Raw genomic sequence first — 16,995 nt, 5'->3', positions numbered from 1 at the left:
GACTTGTCAAATACCTGTTGATATGGATTGTTGAAATGATGATGATGGTGGTGGTGGTGCGTGTGGGTGTGGGTGAGTGGTGGTGGTGGTGATTGTGGTGGTTGTGGTGGTGGTTGTCATGGTTGTGGTTGTGGGTGTGGGTGAGAGTGGCGTTGTGGTGGTGATTGTGGTGATTGTGATGGTTGTGGTGGTGTTGGTGGTGGTGGTAGTGGTTATGGTGGTGATGTTGATGAGGATGGTGTTGGTGGTGGTGGTTGCAGTATTAATGATGACGATGGTGGTGGTGATGATGATGGTGATGATGATGGTGATGATGATGATGGTGGTGATGGTGATGGTGATGATGATGATGATGGTGATGATGATGCTGATGATGATGATGATGATGATGATGATGATGATGATGATGATGATGATGATGATGATGATGATGATGATGATGGTGGTGGTGGTGGTGGTGGTGGTGGTGGTGGTGGTCACGTTGGTGGATAGTGGTGATGATGGTGGTGTTGGTGGTTGTGGTTATGATGCTGGTGGTTGTGGTAGTTGCGGTGGTGATGGTGATGATGGTGGTAGTTGCGGTGGTGATGGTGATGATGGTGGTGGTTGCAGTGGTGATGATGATAATGATGGTGGTGATGATGATGGTAGTGGTAGTAGTTGTGGTTGTGGTGTTTGCAGTGTTGATGTTGATGGTGATGATGATGATGATAGTGGTGATGGTGGTGATGATAATAGTGGTGGTAGTAGTTGCGGTGGAGATTTTGGTGGTGACGGTAATGGTGATGTTGATGGAAGTGGTGGTGGTGATGATGTTCATGGTGATAATGGTAGTGAAAGTAATGGTGGTGGTGACGATGTCGTTGGTAGTGGTTGCGATGGTGATGTTGAAGGTGATAATGGTGGTGGTCGTTATTGTGGTGGTGGTGGTTGCGATGGTGATGTTGAGGGTGATAATGGTGGTGGTCGTTATTGTGGTGGTGGTGGTTGCGATGGTAATAATAATAATAATAATAATAATAATAATAATAATACTTTATTGCATCCCAAAAAGGAAATTTTTTGTACAGACGTGTTATAATTTACATAATAAGATAAAAATACAATGGAAATAGGATGTATAATATATGAAAAAGGAGTAGCTCCATAACCAGAGCTGCGCTTTATAATATGAATAATTTCAACACTGTAAAATAGTCATAACTGTCACTATAAATTAAAAATTGAAAAGATTGCAAAACAAATAAATTAATAATTTAATATTTACATTTTTTGAAAGTAAAAATGCGAAATAATTGTATAAAATGATTATTGCTTGTTGTTATAACGCCTAATACTGGACGGCAGAAATGATTTTCGGTGTCTCTCTGTTTTCGTTGAAATAGAGAAAGGGCGACCACTTCTTTCTGACATGATAACTGATGGTCTTAGTGGATGATACTGGTCATTTAACATTTTAGTTATTTTATTTATACAAAATTTCTCGTATAAAAGATCTACATCGTCAACATCATTTATATAGCGTTTAATAGATTTTTTAATATTTGAATTTATTTTGTTCCTTTCCACTGCTAAGCAATTGCCTCCCCAAGCTGTTATACAAAATGACAAAACACTTTCGATTACTGCTCTATAAAATAATGTGCAGAGGGTTTTATCTATTCTAAACTGAGAGAGTTTTGATAAAAAATATGTACGTCTGCACATCTTATGCCTAATTATTTTCAAGTGTTCATCCCACTTGAGCCTGTCATCAATTGTTACACCAAGGTATTTGTAGTGAGGAACTCGCTGGACGAATTGGTCCTTTAATTTTAACGGTTCTATCGGTTCCTTCACTCTCCTAAAGTCAATCACTAGCTCCTTTGTCTTGCTTATGTTAAGCTCTAGGTGGTGGGCATCACACCAAGACACAAATCTATCAATTTCTTGCCTATAAGCCACTTCGTTGCCATTTGTTATGAGGCCTTGAAGAGCGGTGTCATCTGCAAACTTTATCAAAGGTACACTCAGGTTTTGACTTCTACAGTCATTCGTGTATATTGTGAATAATACAGGGGACAATACACAACCTTGAGGAGCACCAGTATTTGTAGTTATACAGGAAGATATATTTTGTCCTAATTGAACATATTGTGCTCTCTCCGTAAGAAATTCGAGCACCCAAGCAATTATATACTTGTTTAAATTCAGACTAGTCAATTTTTGAACAACCAACTGAGGTTGCATTGTATTGAACGCTGAAGAAAAATCTGCGAAAAGCAATCTGCAATAGCTCTTAGCGTGATCTAGATGCCTGTAGATGTTGTTTGTAAACAGCAAAATGGCATCCTCTACGCCACGTCCTGGTTTGTAAGCAAATTGATGACTATCACTAAATGGCATAAACTGGTTCCTAATTTTAACAAGAACAAGTTTTTCTAAAGATTTCATGACTATTGAAGTCAGTGCAACAGGTCTGAGATCGTTCATAGATTCAAGTTTTTCTTTTTTTGGAACAGGAATAATTTTTGAAGTTTTCCAAATTTCAGGGATCGAAACGCATTGGAGGGACTAGTTAAAAATATGTGTATAAATGGGGGACAGTTGATGGGCACATTCTTTTAATAATTTTCCTTTCAATCCATCCGGCCCAGCAGCCTTCTCTCGTTTAGTTTCGAAAATACGAATCTCGTTTCTTCTTCACTGACCTCAATAGTCATTTCATCTTCCAAAGCCCTGTCTAATTTATGTTTTTCATTTTCAATATCAAATTTGTTTGCTGTGTCAAAACGTGAATAAAATTTATTTAGAGTTTCAATTTCGATATCTTCAGATATAATCGTGGGCTTTGGATTATAGTTAACAGCAGTTTTAAGCCCCCGCACATCTATGGTGATGTTGAGGGTGATAATGGTGGTGGTCGTTATTGTAGTGGTGGTGGTTGCGATGGTGATATTGGAGGTGAAGATGATAGTGACATTGTGTCACATATTTAAATCCAACCTGAAAGGCCATACGTATGGCTCGCTCTTGCTCCACGGGACTTTCCTCGGATCTTTTCATTTCTTCTTGCATGAAGGATTTGAACTCACGGTACTCTATCTTGCCATTACCTGAAATTCATTTTGAAAGGTTTTTTAACAGGCGTTATGTCTCGTTCTATGTGTTTAGTATTGCTGTTGATCAGAGACCTCTTGTAAAGCGCTAAGAACACGTATATTGGATATTGCGCCATATGAACGTTCTCGTTGCTTTGTTTTTAACCAACGTCATTGTGGTCAATTGAAAGGAAGGTGGTCACTCACGCTGAACATGTGTGTTAAAATTGTTTCAACATATTTCCTACTAACTATACCAAATAGTCTTGCAATCTATGAAAAGGTTTGGGCGCTATTGGCATTTAAAGTTGAAGAAAAGATTATCTTTTTTTGCCACGAGTTGTAATTGATTTAAATGAATGAGGGAATACATGCAAAAAATGAAGGAAAGAATGAATGAGTCATTGAAATATTACCAGAATGAATGAATGAATATATGGAAGAATGGACGAATGAACAAATGTATGATAGGATGACTGAACGAATGAACCGATACATGGATCAACTAAGAAACGAATAAATTAATGGATGAACAAACGAAGGAATAAATGAATGACAAACTGTATGAATGAATGAACGAACGAATGAATGAATAGACGTTAAAAAATTTTTACCATTTTTGTCCAAATCTCTCATGATCACCTCCACATCGTCTTCAGAAACCTCCATCCCCATACACCTCAGCATTTTGCCTAACTCCCCACAGCTGATGGTGTTGTCATGGTTTTTGTCGAAGATACGAAACAGCTCTCGGATTTCTGTGGTTGAAATAAAAAACACATAAAAAACATGAAGATGTTAACAAATTGCCAAATGTGATTCTCTACTTCAGATGGAATTGTGTCAGGCTGACGAACTCCACTCAGCTGCTGGTGTTGTCATGGTTTTTATTGATGATGCGAAAACGCTCTCTCTCTCTCTCTCTCTCACACTCACTCTCTCTCTTTCTCTCTCTCTTTCTCTCTCTCTCTCACTCACGCTCTCTCTTTCTCTCTCTCTCTTTCTCTCTCTCTCTTTCTCTCTCTCTCTCTCTCTCTCTCTCTCTCTCTCTCTCTCTCTCTCTCTCTCTCCCGGATGTCTGTGGTCGAAAACAAAACCCCAACAAAACATTGAAGATGTTAACAAATTGCCAAATGTGACTCTCTACCTCCAACGAATGGTGTTGTCGTGGTTTTCGTCGATACTGGGATATATCTCTCAGATTTCTGAGTAATAAGAAACGTTCCGTCTACTGCATAATAATATTTGGTTATTTTTATTGAAGCTGTTATATTTGTTTTGCTTAATTTCTGTTTAGTCTACAGCTTGTCGTTGCATGGGATTTACAATTTACAATTTTTAAGTGTAATAATTGTGTTACTTCGAACCCTAGGTGCACATTTTTGACAACCGACCGCAATTGGATTCAATAGTCTGATGTCACGTCACCCAGCAACAGCGGCCATCGTGGTTCTAAACAAAGAAAATCGGTACTAGAACTTTTCATATGCCTTGTGATCAGAATGAATAAAGATCAAAACATGATCATATTTATAATGTTCTTTTTTTCCTCTGGATACGCTTTTATGCTCGTCGGAGAAATATTTCTGTCATTGTTCCGATAGTTTAGAGCCAGTTAATAAGTTACCATGTGTCATTACGAGGGAAGTGACGCCATGGCTGTTGAAGCGTATTATGGGCTAGTTTTATCATGTTGTAGAGAACAAAACTTTGCGATGGTTTGAGATTACATCCATTACAATAAGACAATAACAATTTGGGTAATCAGACCTGAAAAACACTACACGTTTCTCTTACTCTAAAAAATCCTATTATTGTTTTGTGTTACTTTAATAGATTTTTACACTCTTGTGTTTTGTCAATGTTTGTTTTTGGAGTCTGGGTGGGATCTTTTGGCCGCCCATGATGAGCAGGGCGGTCACTTGCGGTGTCATCTATCTCCATAGATCTTTGACGTTGTTAGTAAAAACACAGTATATGCAATATTAACCAAATAGCACATACAGTGTTTTTTAACTCACTCAATCCTAAAGATTTTTGCTACTTTTCAAAATTGAAAAAAATGTATTTAAATGAGCATGTAAATAGTTTTATTCAACTATCATTAACATGTAATAATTAAAAATGTTAGCTTTGATACTACGTCTATAATTTGCCTCAAAAAATGTAATAGATCGGCATGGGGTGAAAGTAACCTGGGTAAACAACGGATATAGTCGTGGTTAGAGTTGAGTGAGTTAATAAAACGGCAGATTCACTTTTCCCATCTTTGTCGTAGAATTAGTTTATTTGGTTTTTTTCCTGCCGCTTGCCGGTGTTCTTGGCTGGGAGGGAAACAGACAAATTTTTGGTTATATCTTTGTTTGTCTCTATTTTAACAATTCTCTTTCTTCTAGTGTGCTTTGGATTGTACATCTAATAATTTTTTACCATCCTATATTTTTACTGGCGCTGAAATTACCTAGATAATGTGTCGAAATTGGCAAAACCCCTTTTTATTATTTTTTAAAACTCTAACGACGTCAACTTCGTTTCTTTTATAGAATTGTATTATTTTCTTTATCTTTTATTTTTGTTTTTAGTTTGTTTATTATTTTTTTCATCTTGGTCGTTTTATGTGTTCGGTTTATAATTTTTGTATGCGTGTTTGTGGGGGTGGGGGGGGGGAGTTGTTCACCAAAAGTGTGTAACAATAAATATGCGGATTCCTGTAATTCGTATTGTATTTGTGAGCCGCCTTCTCAAATTAGTTTTATGTCGGTGTGAAGCACGTTGATTAAAAGTAAATGTAAAGTTAAGCCAACAATAATCAGTAAAATTGATTTTTTAAAAATATTTTCCCAGTTTCAGCTTTTATATTCTCCTCTAAAACACATACATTTTACCCAAGTTGTGTCCTTGGAATTAACACTTTAAATGCAATACCCCAATTAACTGAGGTGTGAATGAGTATATATGACTGAAGTCACAGGTTGATATTGCGGAGACTAAGATCAGAAAAGACACCAAAGAGAGGACTTGTACTGCATGAAGTGGACACTATAAGTTAACGATGGCTACAGTCTGAGGGGCGTGGTTATGTTCCGTTTCACTATCCGGAGCCATCGTAAAATTATAGATAGTATGCGCTTGGCTAAGAAGCTCATAACATTGCCATCCGGAAGTATAACGGACCAACAGACAAAACTGTGTGTATCCATAAACGTTTATAGTCGGGTTAATACAGTTCAGTGAGCATTACTCATAAACGCGGATGGCAAAAAACAATAACAAAGACCCGAGTGACGTCATCTTCGAACTATCTATAGCCTGACACTGACCGTGGCCTTCGTAAAGTTATGGCCTGTTACTGACCAAAAAATGACGTCAAAATGCCAGTCTTTTGCTACAAAAGAAAACAAATCTTGAGTTGTATTCAATAGTTCAACCAATGAAATAACTTGTTTCCATGAGCTCTACTAACGACAACTCACTAAGCGGTGCAAAAACCAAATAATGACGTCAATTGCCAGTCCTTTTGGATTTCAGTATCAGGCTATAACATAACGATGGCTACGCACTGACACAATAAGGACGTCAAAGGACAAGTTTTGGGCCACAAAAGAAAACAAATCGTGAGTTTTATTCATTATTTTAACCAATGGGATTACTAACGACAACTCACTCAACCCTGCACAAACCTAAAAAAATGACGTCCAACTACAAGTACTAGATGGTTAACATGTAGCCTGACACTAGAACCTTCTAGGACTGGCAGTTTTCGTCATTTTTTAGGTTTGTGTAGCGTAGACCAACTGAAGGGCTTCACCAACCTAACAATCCAAGAGCTGTTTGAAAAAGCAAGAGACAGGGAGGAATGGAGAGAGATAATTCATGCAGTATCCGAAGCCTGGACCAGGCATGGAACCTAGAAGAAGAAGAAGTAGCGTCTAGCGAGTTGTCGTTAGTAGAGCTCATGGAAACAAGTTATTTCATTGGTTGAACTATTGAATACAACTCACGATTTGCTTTCTTTTGTGGCAAAAGACTGGCATTTTGAAGTCATTTTTTGGTCAATGTCAGGCTATAACTTTACGATGGCTGCGGTCAGGCTAAAAGTTAACGATGGCCACGCACTATCACGGTGTCTCGTTGGTCAGCGGGAAGTTGACGTCACTCAGGTTTTGTTTGTTTTTTTGCCATCCATGTTTATGAGTAATTCTCACTAATCAATATTAACCAGAATAGAAACGTTCAAGGTTACATCCTTGTTTTTTTTATGTCCGTCAGTTATATTTCTAGATGGCAATGCTGTGAGATTCTTAGCCAAGCGCACATCATCTATGCCGTTTTGAGTCTGTGGGCCATATGTTGGATCGTGAAAAAGGAAAAAAATAAAGGGGTGGGGGGGGGGGGGGGGCAGGAGGGGGAGGAGGAAGTGTTTGTATACACTGATTTGAATAATCTGTATATTTTTTAATGTCTGTTACTTTTCTGTGGTCTTGCCTGAATGTCTGCGGTTTTGTGTTTATGTCGATGATGAATGCGTCTCTCTCTCTCTCTCTCTCTCTCTCTCTCTCTCTCTCTCTCTCTCTCTGTATGTGTGTGTGTGTGAGGGTGTATGTGTAAGTGTGTGTGTGTGTGTGTGTGGGTGTATGTGTAAGTGTGTGTGTGTGTGGGTGTATGTGTAAGTGTGTGTGTGTGTGTGGGGTGTATGTGTAAGTGTGTGTGTGTTGTGTGTGTGTGGGTGTATGTGTAAGTGTGTGTGTGTAGGTGTATGTGTAAGTGTGTGTGTGTGTGTGTGTGGGTGTATGTGTAAGTGTGTGTGTGTGTGTGTGGGTGTATGTGTAAGTGTGTGTGTGTGGGTGGGTGTATGTGTAAGTGTGTGTGTGTGTGGGTGTGTGTGTGTGTGTGGGTGTATGTGTAAGTGTGTGTGTGTGTGTGTGGGTGGGTGTATGTGTATGTGTAAGTGTGTGTGTGTGTGTGTGTGGGTGGGTGTATGTGTAAATCTGTGTGTGTGTGTGTGTGTCCAATTGACTGTTTATGCCTGACGCCCGTGTCTTTGGAATCAATAATGAGTAGTAACGATTCATTAATAATTGACAGGAGCGGATAACAACAAGTCAATAATGGACAAGAGCTCGTTTGTCTTGGGAGGAAAGAGAACAAGATAATTGTTCAGGTCGACGCGCATGACAGGAAGCAAGTGCAGCACAAAGAACATTGTTTTGATTAATTGATGTGGCATGGCATGCTTGTTTTCATTCGAATGGGGTTTGATCTGCCATTTCATTTTAACGAGTGAGCGCTCAGGTGAGGAAAGAGGGAGGTGGGGGGTGGGTTGGAATGGGGGATGAAATCTATACTATGGTGATGAAGAGTGGCGTGCCTGGCGTGCCTGGCGTGCTGTGGAGTGAGTAGGTTTGGAAGGGGATTTAATATTCTTCAATACTCTTCAACAGTCGTAACGTCACTTCCTTCCTAATGACGCATGGTAACTTAGTTACACTGGCTCTGAACTATCGGAACAATGGCGGACGCCGGTATGAAATATTTCTCCGGCGAGCATAAAGGGTATCCAGAGGAAAAAAACATAAATTTGATCATGTTTTGACTTTTACACATTCTGATCACAAGGCATATGCAAAGTTCTGGCCAGCTGGTAGAATAAAAAATAATGATTTTCCTTATTTAGAACCAAGATGGCCGCCGTTGTCGGGCAGCGTGATATCAGACTACTGAATCTAATTATGAAATTGAGGAGGGAGTGGTCGTGTGTGTGTGTGTAAGGGGGGGGGGGGGGGGTGAGGTGTTTGTCGTTGGCTGTGTCCTTTGGTTGAGTGGAACTATATCCTTTTTCGGTATAGATAGAATGCGCTTGGCCAAGGAGTTCACAACATTGCCATCCGGAAGTATAACGGACCAACACACAAACTCTGTGTAACCATGAACTTTTATAATCTGGTTAATACAGTTTAGTGAGAACAACTCACAAACGCGGATGGCAAAAACAATAACAAAGGCCTGAGTGTCGTCATCTGCATACTATCTATACGTCTGTTACCAAAGTAATCGTCCCCGCAGATAATGAGTATAGCTCAACATTTATAACCTGGGATTGAAGAAAATGTGTGGAAAAAACACACCTCAGCTTTATATAGCGTAATATCCACGAGACAAATGTAACCCGTCGTCTCAAAATGGTAAAATGTCGGAACGAACCATATGCTTAAAAGCCGAATTAAATGTTAAACTGGTCAAAAATATAAATTGTTGGCATCAGCACCCTAAAATATGGTATCCATTCTCCTCAATAAAACATACAAACTCGACACAAGTCTAATATTTCTGGCTATAAATTCAATTTTAAAAATCCTAACCATCCCGACTTAATACCGTTTTGAGGTGAAGGGTCACAAATGATGAGCAGGGAGGTCACTTGCGGTGTCATCTATCCCCCTATATGATCTCTTTTCCCATCTTTGTCTTAGAATGAGATTGTTTGGTTTTGTACTGCCCTGGCCGGTGTTCTTGGCTGGGAGGGTTACAGACACATGTTTAGATTTGTCTTCTTTTGTCTCTATTTTAACAATTCTTTTACTTCTCGTGTGCTTTTGAATGTAAATCTAATATATCGATGGCCCGTTGATAAAACCTCTGAAGTATAGTATCGCAAAGAGGGCCATCGATATATTTACCATCCTATTTGGCACTGAAATTTCCGACATCTGTCGAAATTGGCATAAAACCTTATTTGTTTTCTTTTATAGAATTGATTTATTTCCTTTTCTTCTTTTTAGTGTTACATGGGGTCCCTATATATACAACAGCACGCTCACTACATCAATGGGGGGCTTGCCATCTGTCCAATAGGGAATGAGATTAGCGGAAGAGTAGCGTCCCTTGATTGGACGTCATCTTACAGAGAGAACGTCAATTTGGTTTTGAAGTGTCTCAAGCCGCTTTCATCGGAAGCGAGGACGAGAGACACATGCCGTTCTCTCTCTAATAACTTTTCCGCCGGTGACGTCACAGACGTCCAATCAAGGGACGCTACTCTTCCGCTAATCTCATTCCCTATAAGTACCCGAAACCGAAGAGCATCTAGTTGAACGGTGCTTTGTGACGAAGCTTCCGGGCGGGTTTGCGACGGTGCACGAGTGTGGTAATGAGTTTGCGTCCTGGATAGATCGTCATAACTTAGTAGTGTGAGCACTGTTGGAATCTGCCTACAGCAACAGTTAACGTGTGGGATGAGACATGACGCCTGATTGGCAATATCACAATTGCTGTTCACAGTTTGAGAACTATCCAACTTCACAAAATTGGACATTTTGCTCGGCATAAACACAGCAAGTGTTTACATTTATTGATAAATATCCAATCGTTGTACAACAATAAAAAATGTGATCGATGACTTGGTTGGACGAAAACGTGAATATATAGATCGCTCTCATCAAAACATCAAAACATGGAATTTATGACACACCCTCACATGTGCTCGGACAAACATAGTATGTTGTTCATAAACAAAATCGTGAATGAAATCGACCCCGACCCCCGCTTCTCTCTCTCTCTCTCTCTCTCTCTCTCTCTCTCTCTCTCTCTCTCTCTCTCTCTCTCTCTCTATCTATTTCTATCTATCTCTCTCAGCCTCTCCCCCTCCCTCTACAGAGATAGTGTGCGCTTGGCTAATAAGCTTACAACATTGCCATCCGGAAATATAACAGACCAATACACAAAACTCTGTAACCTTAAACTTTTATCGTCTGGTTTATACAGTTTAGTGAGATTACTCATAAACGCGGATGGAAAAAAGATTAATGACCCTAGTGACGTCAACATCAATCTATCTATAGGATCTTTTTTTTTTTCACTTCAGTCAATTATCTAATGTGGGTCACCAAAGCCCAATAACAAATTTTTGTCTTGTCCATTCACAAATTTACGTGATCACGACCGAAAAGTGTTAACTTTCATTATCACAACAGTTATTCTTCATCACAGGGGTGTTATTCACACAAAGGGGGGGGGGGGGTGATGCCAGCAAGGGGACAGCGTGGCTCAGCGGTACGATCTTCGCTTCGTACCCAAAAGCTACCGAGTTCGATCACCCGCCGCTCCGTTGTGTGGCCTTGAGCAAGTCACCTCGCCCTAGCTCAATTTGCGGCGCTGCACTGCGGCTAACGCCTGGGTTATTCCAGTCGTCCCTTGGAATAGACCTAGAAACATATTTTCCCAATGGATTTAATAAAGGGAAGTTTTTCATTATTATAAATATCTTTCTTATCATGTGCTCCAGATAGCTCAGTCCGTAGGGCACTTAAACAAATGCAAGGGGACCGGGTGTCATGAAGGGTATTTTTCTTTTTCCTAAACCTCTATCCACCAATTAATGATTGGGTAGCTAGGTCTGTTTGATCTAACAGAAAGTAATAATGATGCCAGAATGACGTTGTGAGTCACAATGTGTGTGTTGTTTATGTGTGTGTTTGTGAGTGTGTGTGTGTGTGTTTGTGTGTGTGTGACTTTTTGTAACAAAAAAAAAAGCGTTACATTTCGTTATCATCGTGGTCATTATTTATCATAGAGGTGTCAATCATATTCAAAATCTGCGAGCAACTCAACCATATTTCGAAAACCTTTTGTGTCTGAAAAAAGGCCAGACATCTTAGTTGATAGAGCACACGTTTCACACGCAAAGATACCAGGATCGATCCCGGGTGCATTCGAGATTTTTTTAAAAATCTGACTTCCTTGTCTATCCAGTAGTGAATGGGTAGCTAGGTCTGTGAAGGATTGGGCAGCCACTTTGTCAAGTATAGATAGTTCGAAGATGACGTCAATCAGGTCTTTGTTATTGTATTTTGCCATCCGCGTTTATGAGTAATGCTCAATGAACTGTATTAACCTGACTATAAACGTTCATGGATACACACAATTTTGGGTGTTGGTCTGCTATACTTCCGGATGGCAATGTTATGAGCTTCTTAGCCAAGCGCACACTATCTACAGTCTTCTCACTCGATCATCAGCTTAGTTTTCTTTCAATGTTTCTTAATTTATCACTATTTTAGATGTCGACTCTATAGATAGTTCGAAGATGACGTCACTCAGGTCTTTGTTATTGTTTTTTGCCATCCGCGTTTGCTGTATTAACCCGACTATAAACGTTCATGGATACACACAGTTTCTTGTGTTGGTCCGTTATACTTCCGGATGGCAATGTTATGAGCTTCTAAGCCAAGCGCATACTATCTATACATGAATATCAAGCAAGGACCTTGTGAAACTTTTCTGTTTTAAACTTTAAAAATTCCAAAATAAATAATGGATCGACTCAGAATGAAGTTAACGTCAATTGAGTCTTTGTTGTTTTTTTTTTTGTTGTTTTTTTTTTTTTTTTGGTTATTTTTGTTTTTGTTTTTTGCCATCCACGTTTATGAGTAATTCTCACTTAACTGTATTATCCAGACTAAAAAAGTTCATGGTTACATCGAGTTTTGTGTGTTGTTCCGTTATACTTCCGGATAGCAATGTTGTGAGCTTCTTAGCCAAGCGCATACTAGATCTATCCTGGCAATGACAATCGCTGTCACAGTAATGTTGACTTGTAAACAAGCACTGGTACCGATTATCTTGTATAGATAGTATGCAGATGACGTCACTCAGGTCTTTGTTATTGTTTTTGCCATCCGCGTTTGTGAGTTGTTCTCACTAAACTGTATTAACCAGACTATAAAAGTTCATGGTTACACAGAGTTTGTGTGTTGGTCCGTTATACTTCCGGATGGCAATGTTGTGAACTCCTTGGCCAAGCGCATTCTATCTATAGATAGTATTGCGCTTGGCAAAGAAGCTCATATCATTGCCATCCGGAAGTATAACGGACCAACACACAAAACTGTGTATCCATGAACGTTTGTAGTCGGGTTAATACAGTTCAGTGAGGCGGGTGGTTGGATGGGAGCATCACCCTTGAATCGTATACCTATGATGTTCGCATGGGTGTACGATCCGATAGTGATGTCGTTTCTTCTTCTCTTTACTAGCCTATCCTGCTTCTTTGGTTTGTGATTGTATTTTTGACAGGGGATATTTTTTTTTCTGTAAATCTTCTGCCTGTTTGTTCTTGGTTATTTATAATTTAGCTTATGATATCTTTAGGTTATGATTTTGATTTACATTTGTACTATTTTTGTTAGATTGCTTGTTTTTTTGTTTCAGCGGTCTCTCATATAACCTCAATTGTGTTGGAAGAGACCTAAAGCAACAAACAAACAAACAGTTCAGTGAGCAAACAACCCGATCGTCCGCATTCTGTTATCACAGTCATCGACATACTTGATTGAAGACAAACCTTGAAAGAAACACAACATGACCATCCTATCTAACCCATAAGCCCACCCACCCACTGTTCAGATTGACCTTATTGACCCTTCCATCCCCACCCACACGATTTCAACACACCGATCCAAGTTGCAAAACACGACTCATAATAACTAGAATAAAAAATACAAAGTTACATTTCTGGTGCGTTAAGTCGAAAGTGTAACCAGGACAATCCAGTTTAGAAAATACGGTGGGCTCCAACCTGAAACTTCCAGGAATATATTATACAATATACATTTTAAAAAATACAGTTAAAGCTGTATAGTCGTAAGTTGTGAAGTCGGTTCGAACCTTCATTTTTCAAGAAACTGACCAAGCCTATTAAATGATTCTACTAATGCTCATAAAGGCGCGAAAATCTTACATTTCTTCACGTTATAAATAACAATAACAATGACGACCGTGAACAGAATGATAAATAACAGCAAACGATAAAAATACAATAACGAGTGAACACCCCAAGGTTCGTACCGCAGAGATATACATCAAGAGATAGAACGAAGTTAAAGTCATTCAGGACTTTGTTATTGCTTTTTGCCATCCATGTTTATGAGTAATTCTAACTTAATTGTTTTAACCAGACTATAAACGTTCATGGATACACACCGTTTTGTGTGTTGGTCCGGATGGCAATGTTATGAGCTTCTTAGGCAAGCGCATACTATCTATAGTGAATATGAAGCAGTGCCCAGAAAATCAATGATAAGCATTGTTATTGAAAAACAAATTTAAAGAAAATAGATTCATTTAAAAACTAAAAAAAAAAACATCAATATATTTAATCAAACAAAAGATCGATAAAAAATGTAATTTAGAAAAAAGAAAACTAAAATAACGACGACGACGAATTTAGGGCGTCCTTGATTCCTGAGGTTTACAACAACTACAAAAATGTGGGGGAGTGGGGGTGAGGGGGGGGGGGTGAGAGAAAACGGTATTTTCTCTTTCAATAAAGTCTCGGAGCTCAAATTTTCATGCCATTTTATTCAACCGTGAAAACCAAAAACACCTCGAGCCTCTATATAGCGCAATATCCACTAAAAGTGCTCAAAGCGCTTTAAAGGGGGTACCTAGCTTAAAGCTAAATTAAAAATGTTGGACGAGACATGACGTCTGGTAGGTAATAGTACATTTTTTTCCGACAGAGACAACGCTGTTAACGACCATGTACTCGTTTTACACCTGAGTACGGCGAGAGAATGTGGTTAAGATCCATTTCCAAAGACTCGAACTCAAGAACTTTCGATTCGAAGTCGTACCACGAAACCACATCGCCGAACAGAGGTAAAAATATTTTTCGGGGACTTAATGGAAAAAAGGCGTTTTGTAATTGTAGCCAGAAAGGTCCTTGCCATTTAGAGCGGCTATGACCGCAAAGTCGAAAACAAAGAGAGGCGAAACTTACGATATGAATTATTGAAGAGATCCGGAGTTTAATGGTATTAGACTACGTTCATTGAGTTACTGTAAACCTGCGCATAGCTGTGAGGTGTTATTAATACTGTATCATGACCAGGAAATGATGGAGAGAGGAGGAAAAGGGAAAATGGGGCGTCGGAGTTTGGGAGTGAGTGGGCGGGGGGGGGGGGGGGGGGGGGGGGGGACGTTGGAAGGACAGACTAGGTAGATAGCGAACGCGGAATAGAAAACGGCGAGGATAATAGAAGCAATGATGAACCATAACATTGATGTTTTGCGTTTGGGTAAAGTGCTCACAATATCCGCCAGTCGGATTTAACGTATCAATACACTAAACTATGTGTAACCTTGCCTTGAAGGATTATAGTTTGATTAATAGAATTTAGTGAGAAGTAATCACATTCATAATAACGGGTGGCTAAAGCCAATAACAAAGAGCTGATGACGTCAATTTCGTTCCATCTATATATAGAAGAGAGAGAAGAGGGAGAGTTAGAGAGAGAGAGAGAGAAAGAAAGAAAGAGAGAGAGAGAGAGAGAGAGAGAGAAGAAGAAGAAGAAGAGAGAGAGGGAGAGAGAGAGCGAATGAGCAAGAGAGAGAGCGAGAGAGAGAGAGAGAGAGAGAGAGAGAGAGAGAGAGACTGATTAGTGAGGGAAAAAGTGTATAAAGAGATTTGGGATAAATATGGAATTACGTGTCGAGAATAGGGGATATAAATATAGTGAAATATTATAAGTACATTTTATAAGATATGAAGTGAGTAGAAAAGTGCCAGAAGACAATAGAGAATAAAAATTATTATTTTTTTTTTTTTTTTTGGAAAAAATTTTTATTCTCTATTGTCTTCTGGCACTTTTCTACTCACTTCATATCTTGTTGTTACCAACATAAGTGCCTGCTCCACTCACTTTTCTGAATTAAAAATTCACCCCATACACCGGAGCATACTCAATGTCTCAATCGTTTCTATGTTATATGTTTGTGATGAGAATATTGGCTATTAAGCTTAACTGCTGGTCAAAATTACTTCGCGATGGTGGTGAACGAATCGGCGATCTCAAGAAGTGGGTGAGAGAGGGATCTAGAAATGACTTTGGGTTTGAAACGAATATTTTGTGTTCGTGGATAGCTCACACGGTAGAGCCACGCTCTCACCTGCCAGGCGGAGTTGTCGTACCAATAAGGTCGCAGGTTCGAACCCCACCACCGCCGCGAAAAAAAAAAAAAATTTTATTCTCTATTGTCTTCTGGCACTTTTCTACTCACTTCATATCTTGTTGTTACCAACATAAGTGCCTGCTCCACTCACTTTTCTGAATTAAAAAGTACATTTTATCCTCTGTAATAATATGAACAATTAACTGCTGTACTCTGGAAAACCACGTATTTTAAAAAATGACCAGAACACTAGACCTTCAAATATTGATCGATTTAAATGAATCTCTTCTTGGCAAAAACTCTAAAACCTGGGACTACGGAAGAACAGCTCGCCAGGTCCTAAGTTTGAGAGCTTTTACCAAGATGAGAGTCATTTAAATCGATTGATATTTGAATGACGAGTTTTCTGGCTCGTTTTAAAAATAAAAGTATATAAAAATATGTCTTTTTTTCATAGTCCGGAACTGAACTGGTTAGCAAATTGCAGCAATCCATTTTTGTCTTAATACAAGGGAAGTAACTGAAAATAGCGCGAGTTTTGTACGAATCATCTTCATCATTTCATTGAGAGTCAAAGATTATTTCTATCATTATGCTTCCTATTGATGCTATGTGTATTTGTAAAATACTCTCAAGATCCGCCAGGCAAATTATACATAGATACATACAAAAGACCTTCCGATCCGAAAGCGAGTGTCATACCAACAAGACCACATAGCCGCACGAGCCACAAAACTCATACCACCACCACCACCACCACCATTCTTGTAAACAACCACTTGCGCAACCACCACAATCATCTATCGCGCCACTAGTACCCAAATTATGCATACATAAATACCAGTATCATTGCCACTACATTAACTTAATAAATGTGTCACCTGTTTACAGTAAACACTCTATCATATGACGCATAAAATAATAGGGTATCGATAACCCATCGGACACACTGTTCTGTCCTTTTATG

General features: G+C 39.1%; 1 protein-coding gene across 1 annotated transcript in view; it reads right to left on the bottom strand.

The window, feature by feature from the left end:
- Positions 1-16,995, bottom strand: part of LOC144957167 (neo-calmodulin-like) — a gene marked incomplete in the record, with an annotated part of 64,174 nt that overhangs the window by 6,118 nt on the left and 41,061 nt on the right. The window contains 3 exon segments of the mRNA XM_078888196.1: positions 1-14; positions 2,986-3,095; positions 3,695-3,838. Coding sequence (XP_078744322.1) covers positions 1-14; positions 2,986-3,095; positions 3,695-3,838 — 268 coding nt within the window.

This window comes from Berghia stephanieae, chromosome 11 (assembly GCF_034508935.2).
Source record: "Berghia stephanieae isolate SIO BIC M18660-M18661 chromosome 11, UCSD_Bste_1.3, whole genome shotgun sequence".
In the NCBI taxonomy this organism is placed as follows: domain Eukaryota; kingdom Metazoa; phylum Mollusca; class Gastropoda; order Nudibranchia; family Aeolidiidae; genus Berghia; species Berghia stephanieae.
The sequence above is the reverse complement of the archived record's forward strand: the minus strand, read 5'-3'. Positions and strand labels throughout refer to the sequence as shown.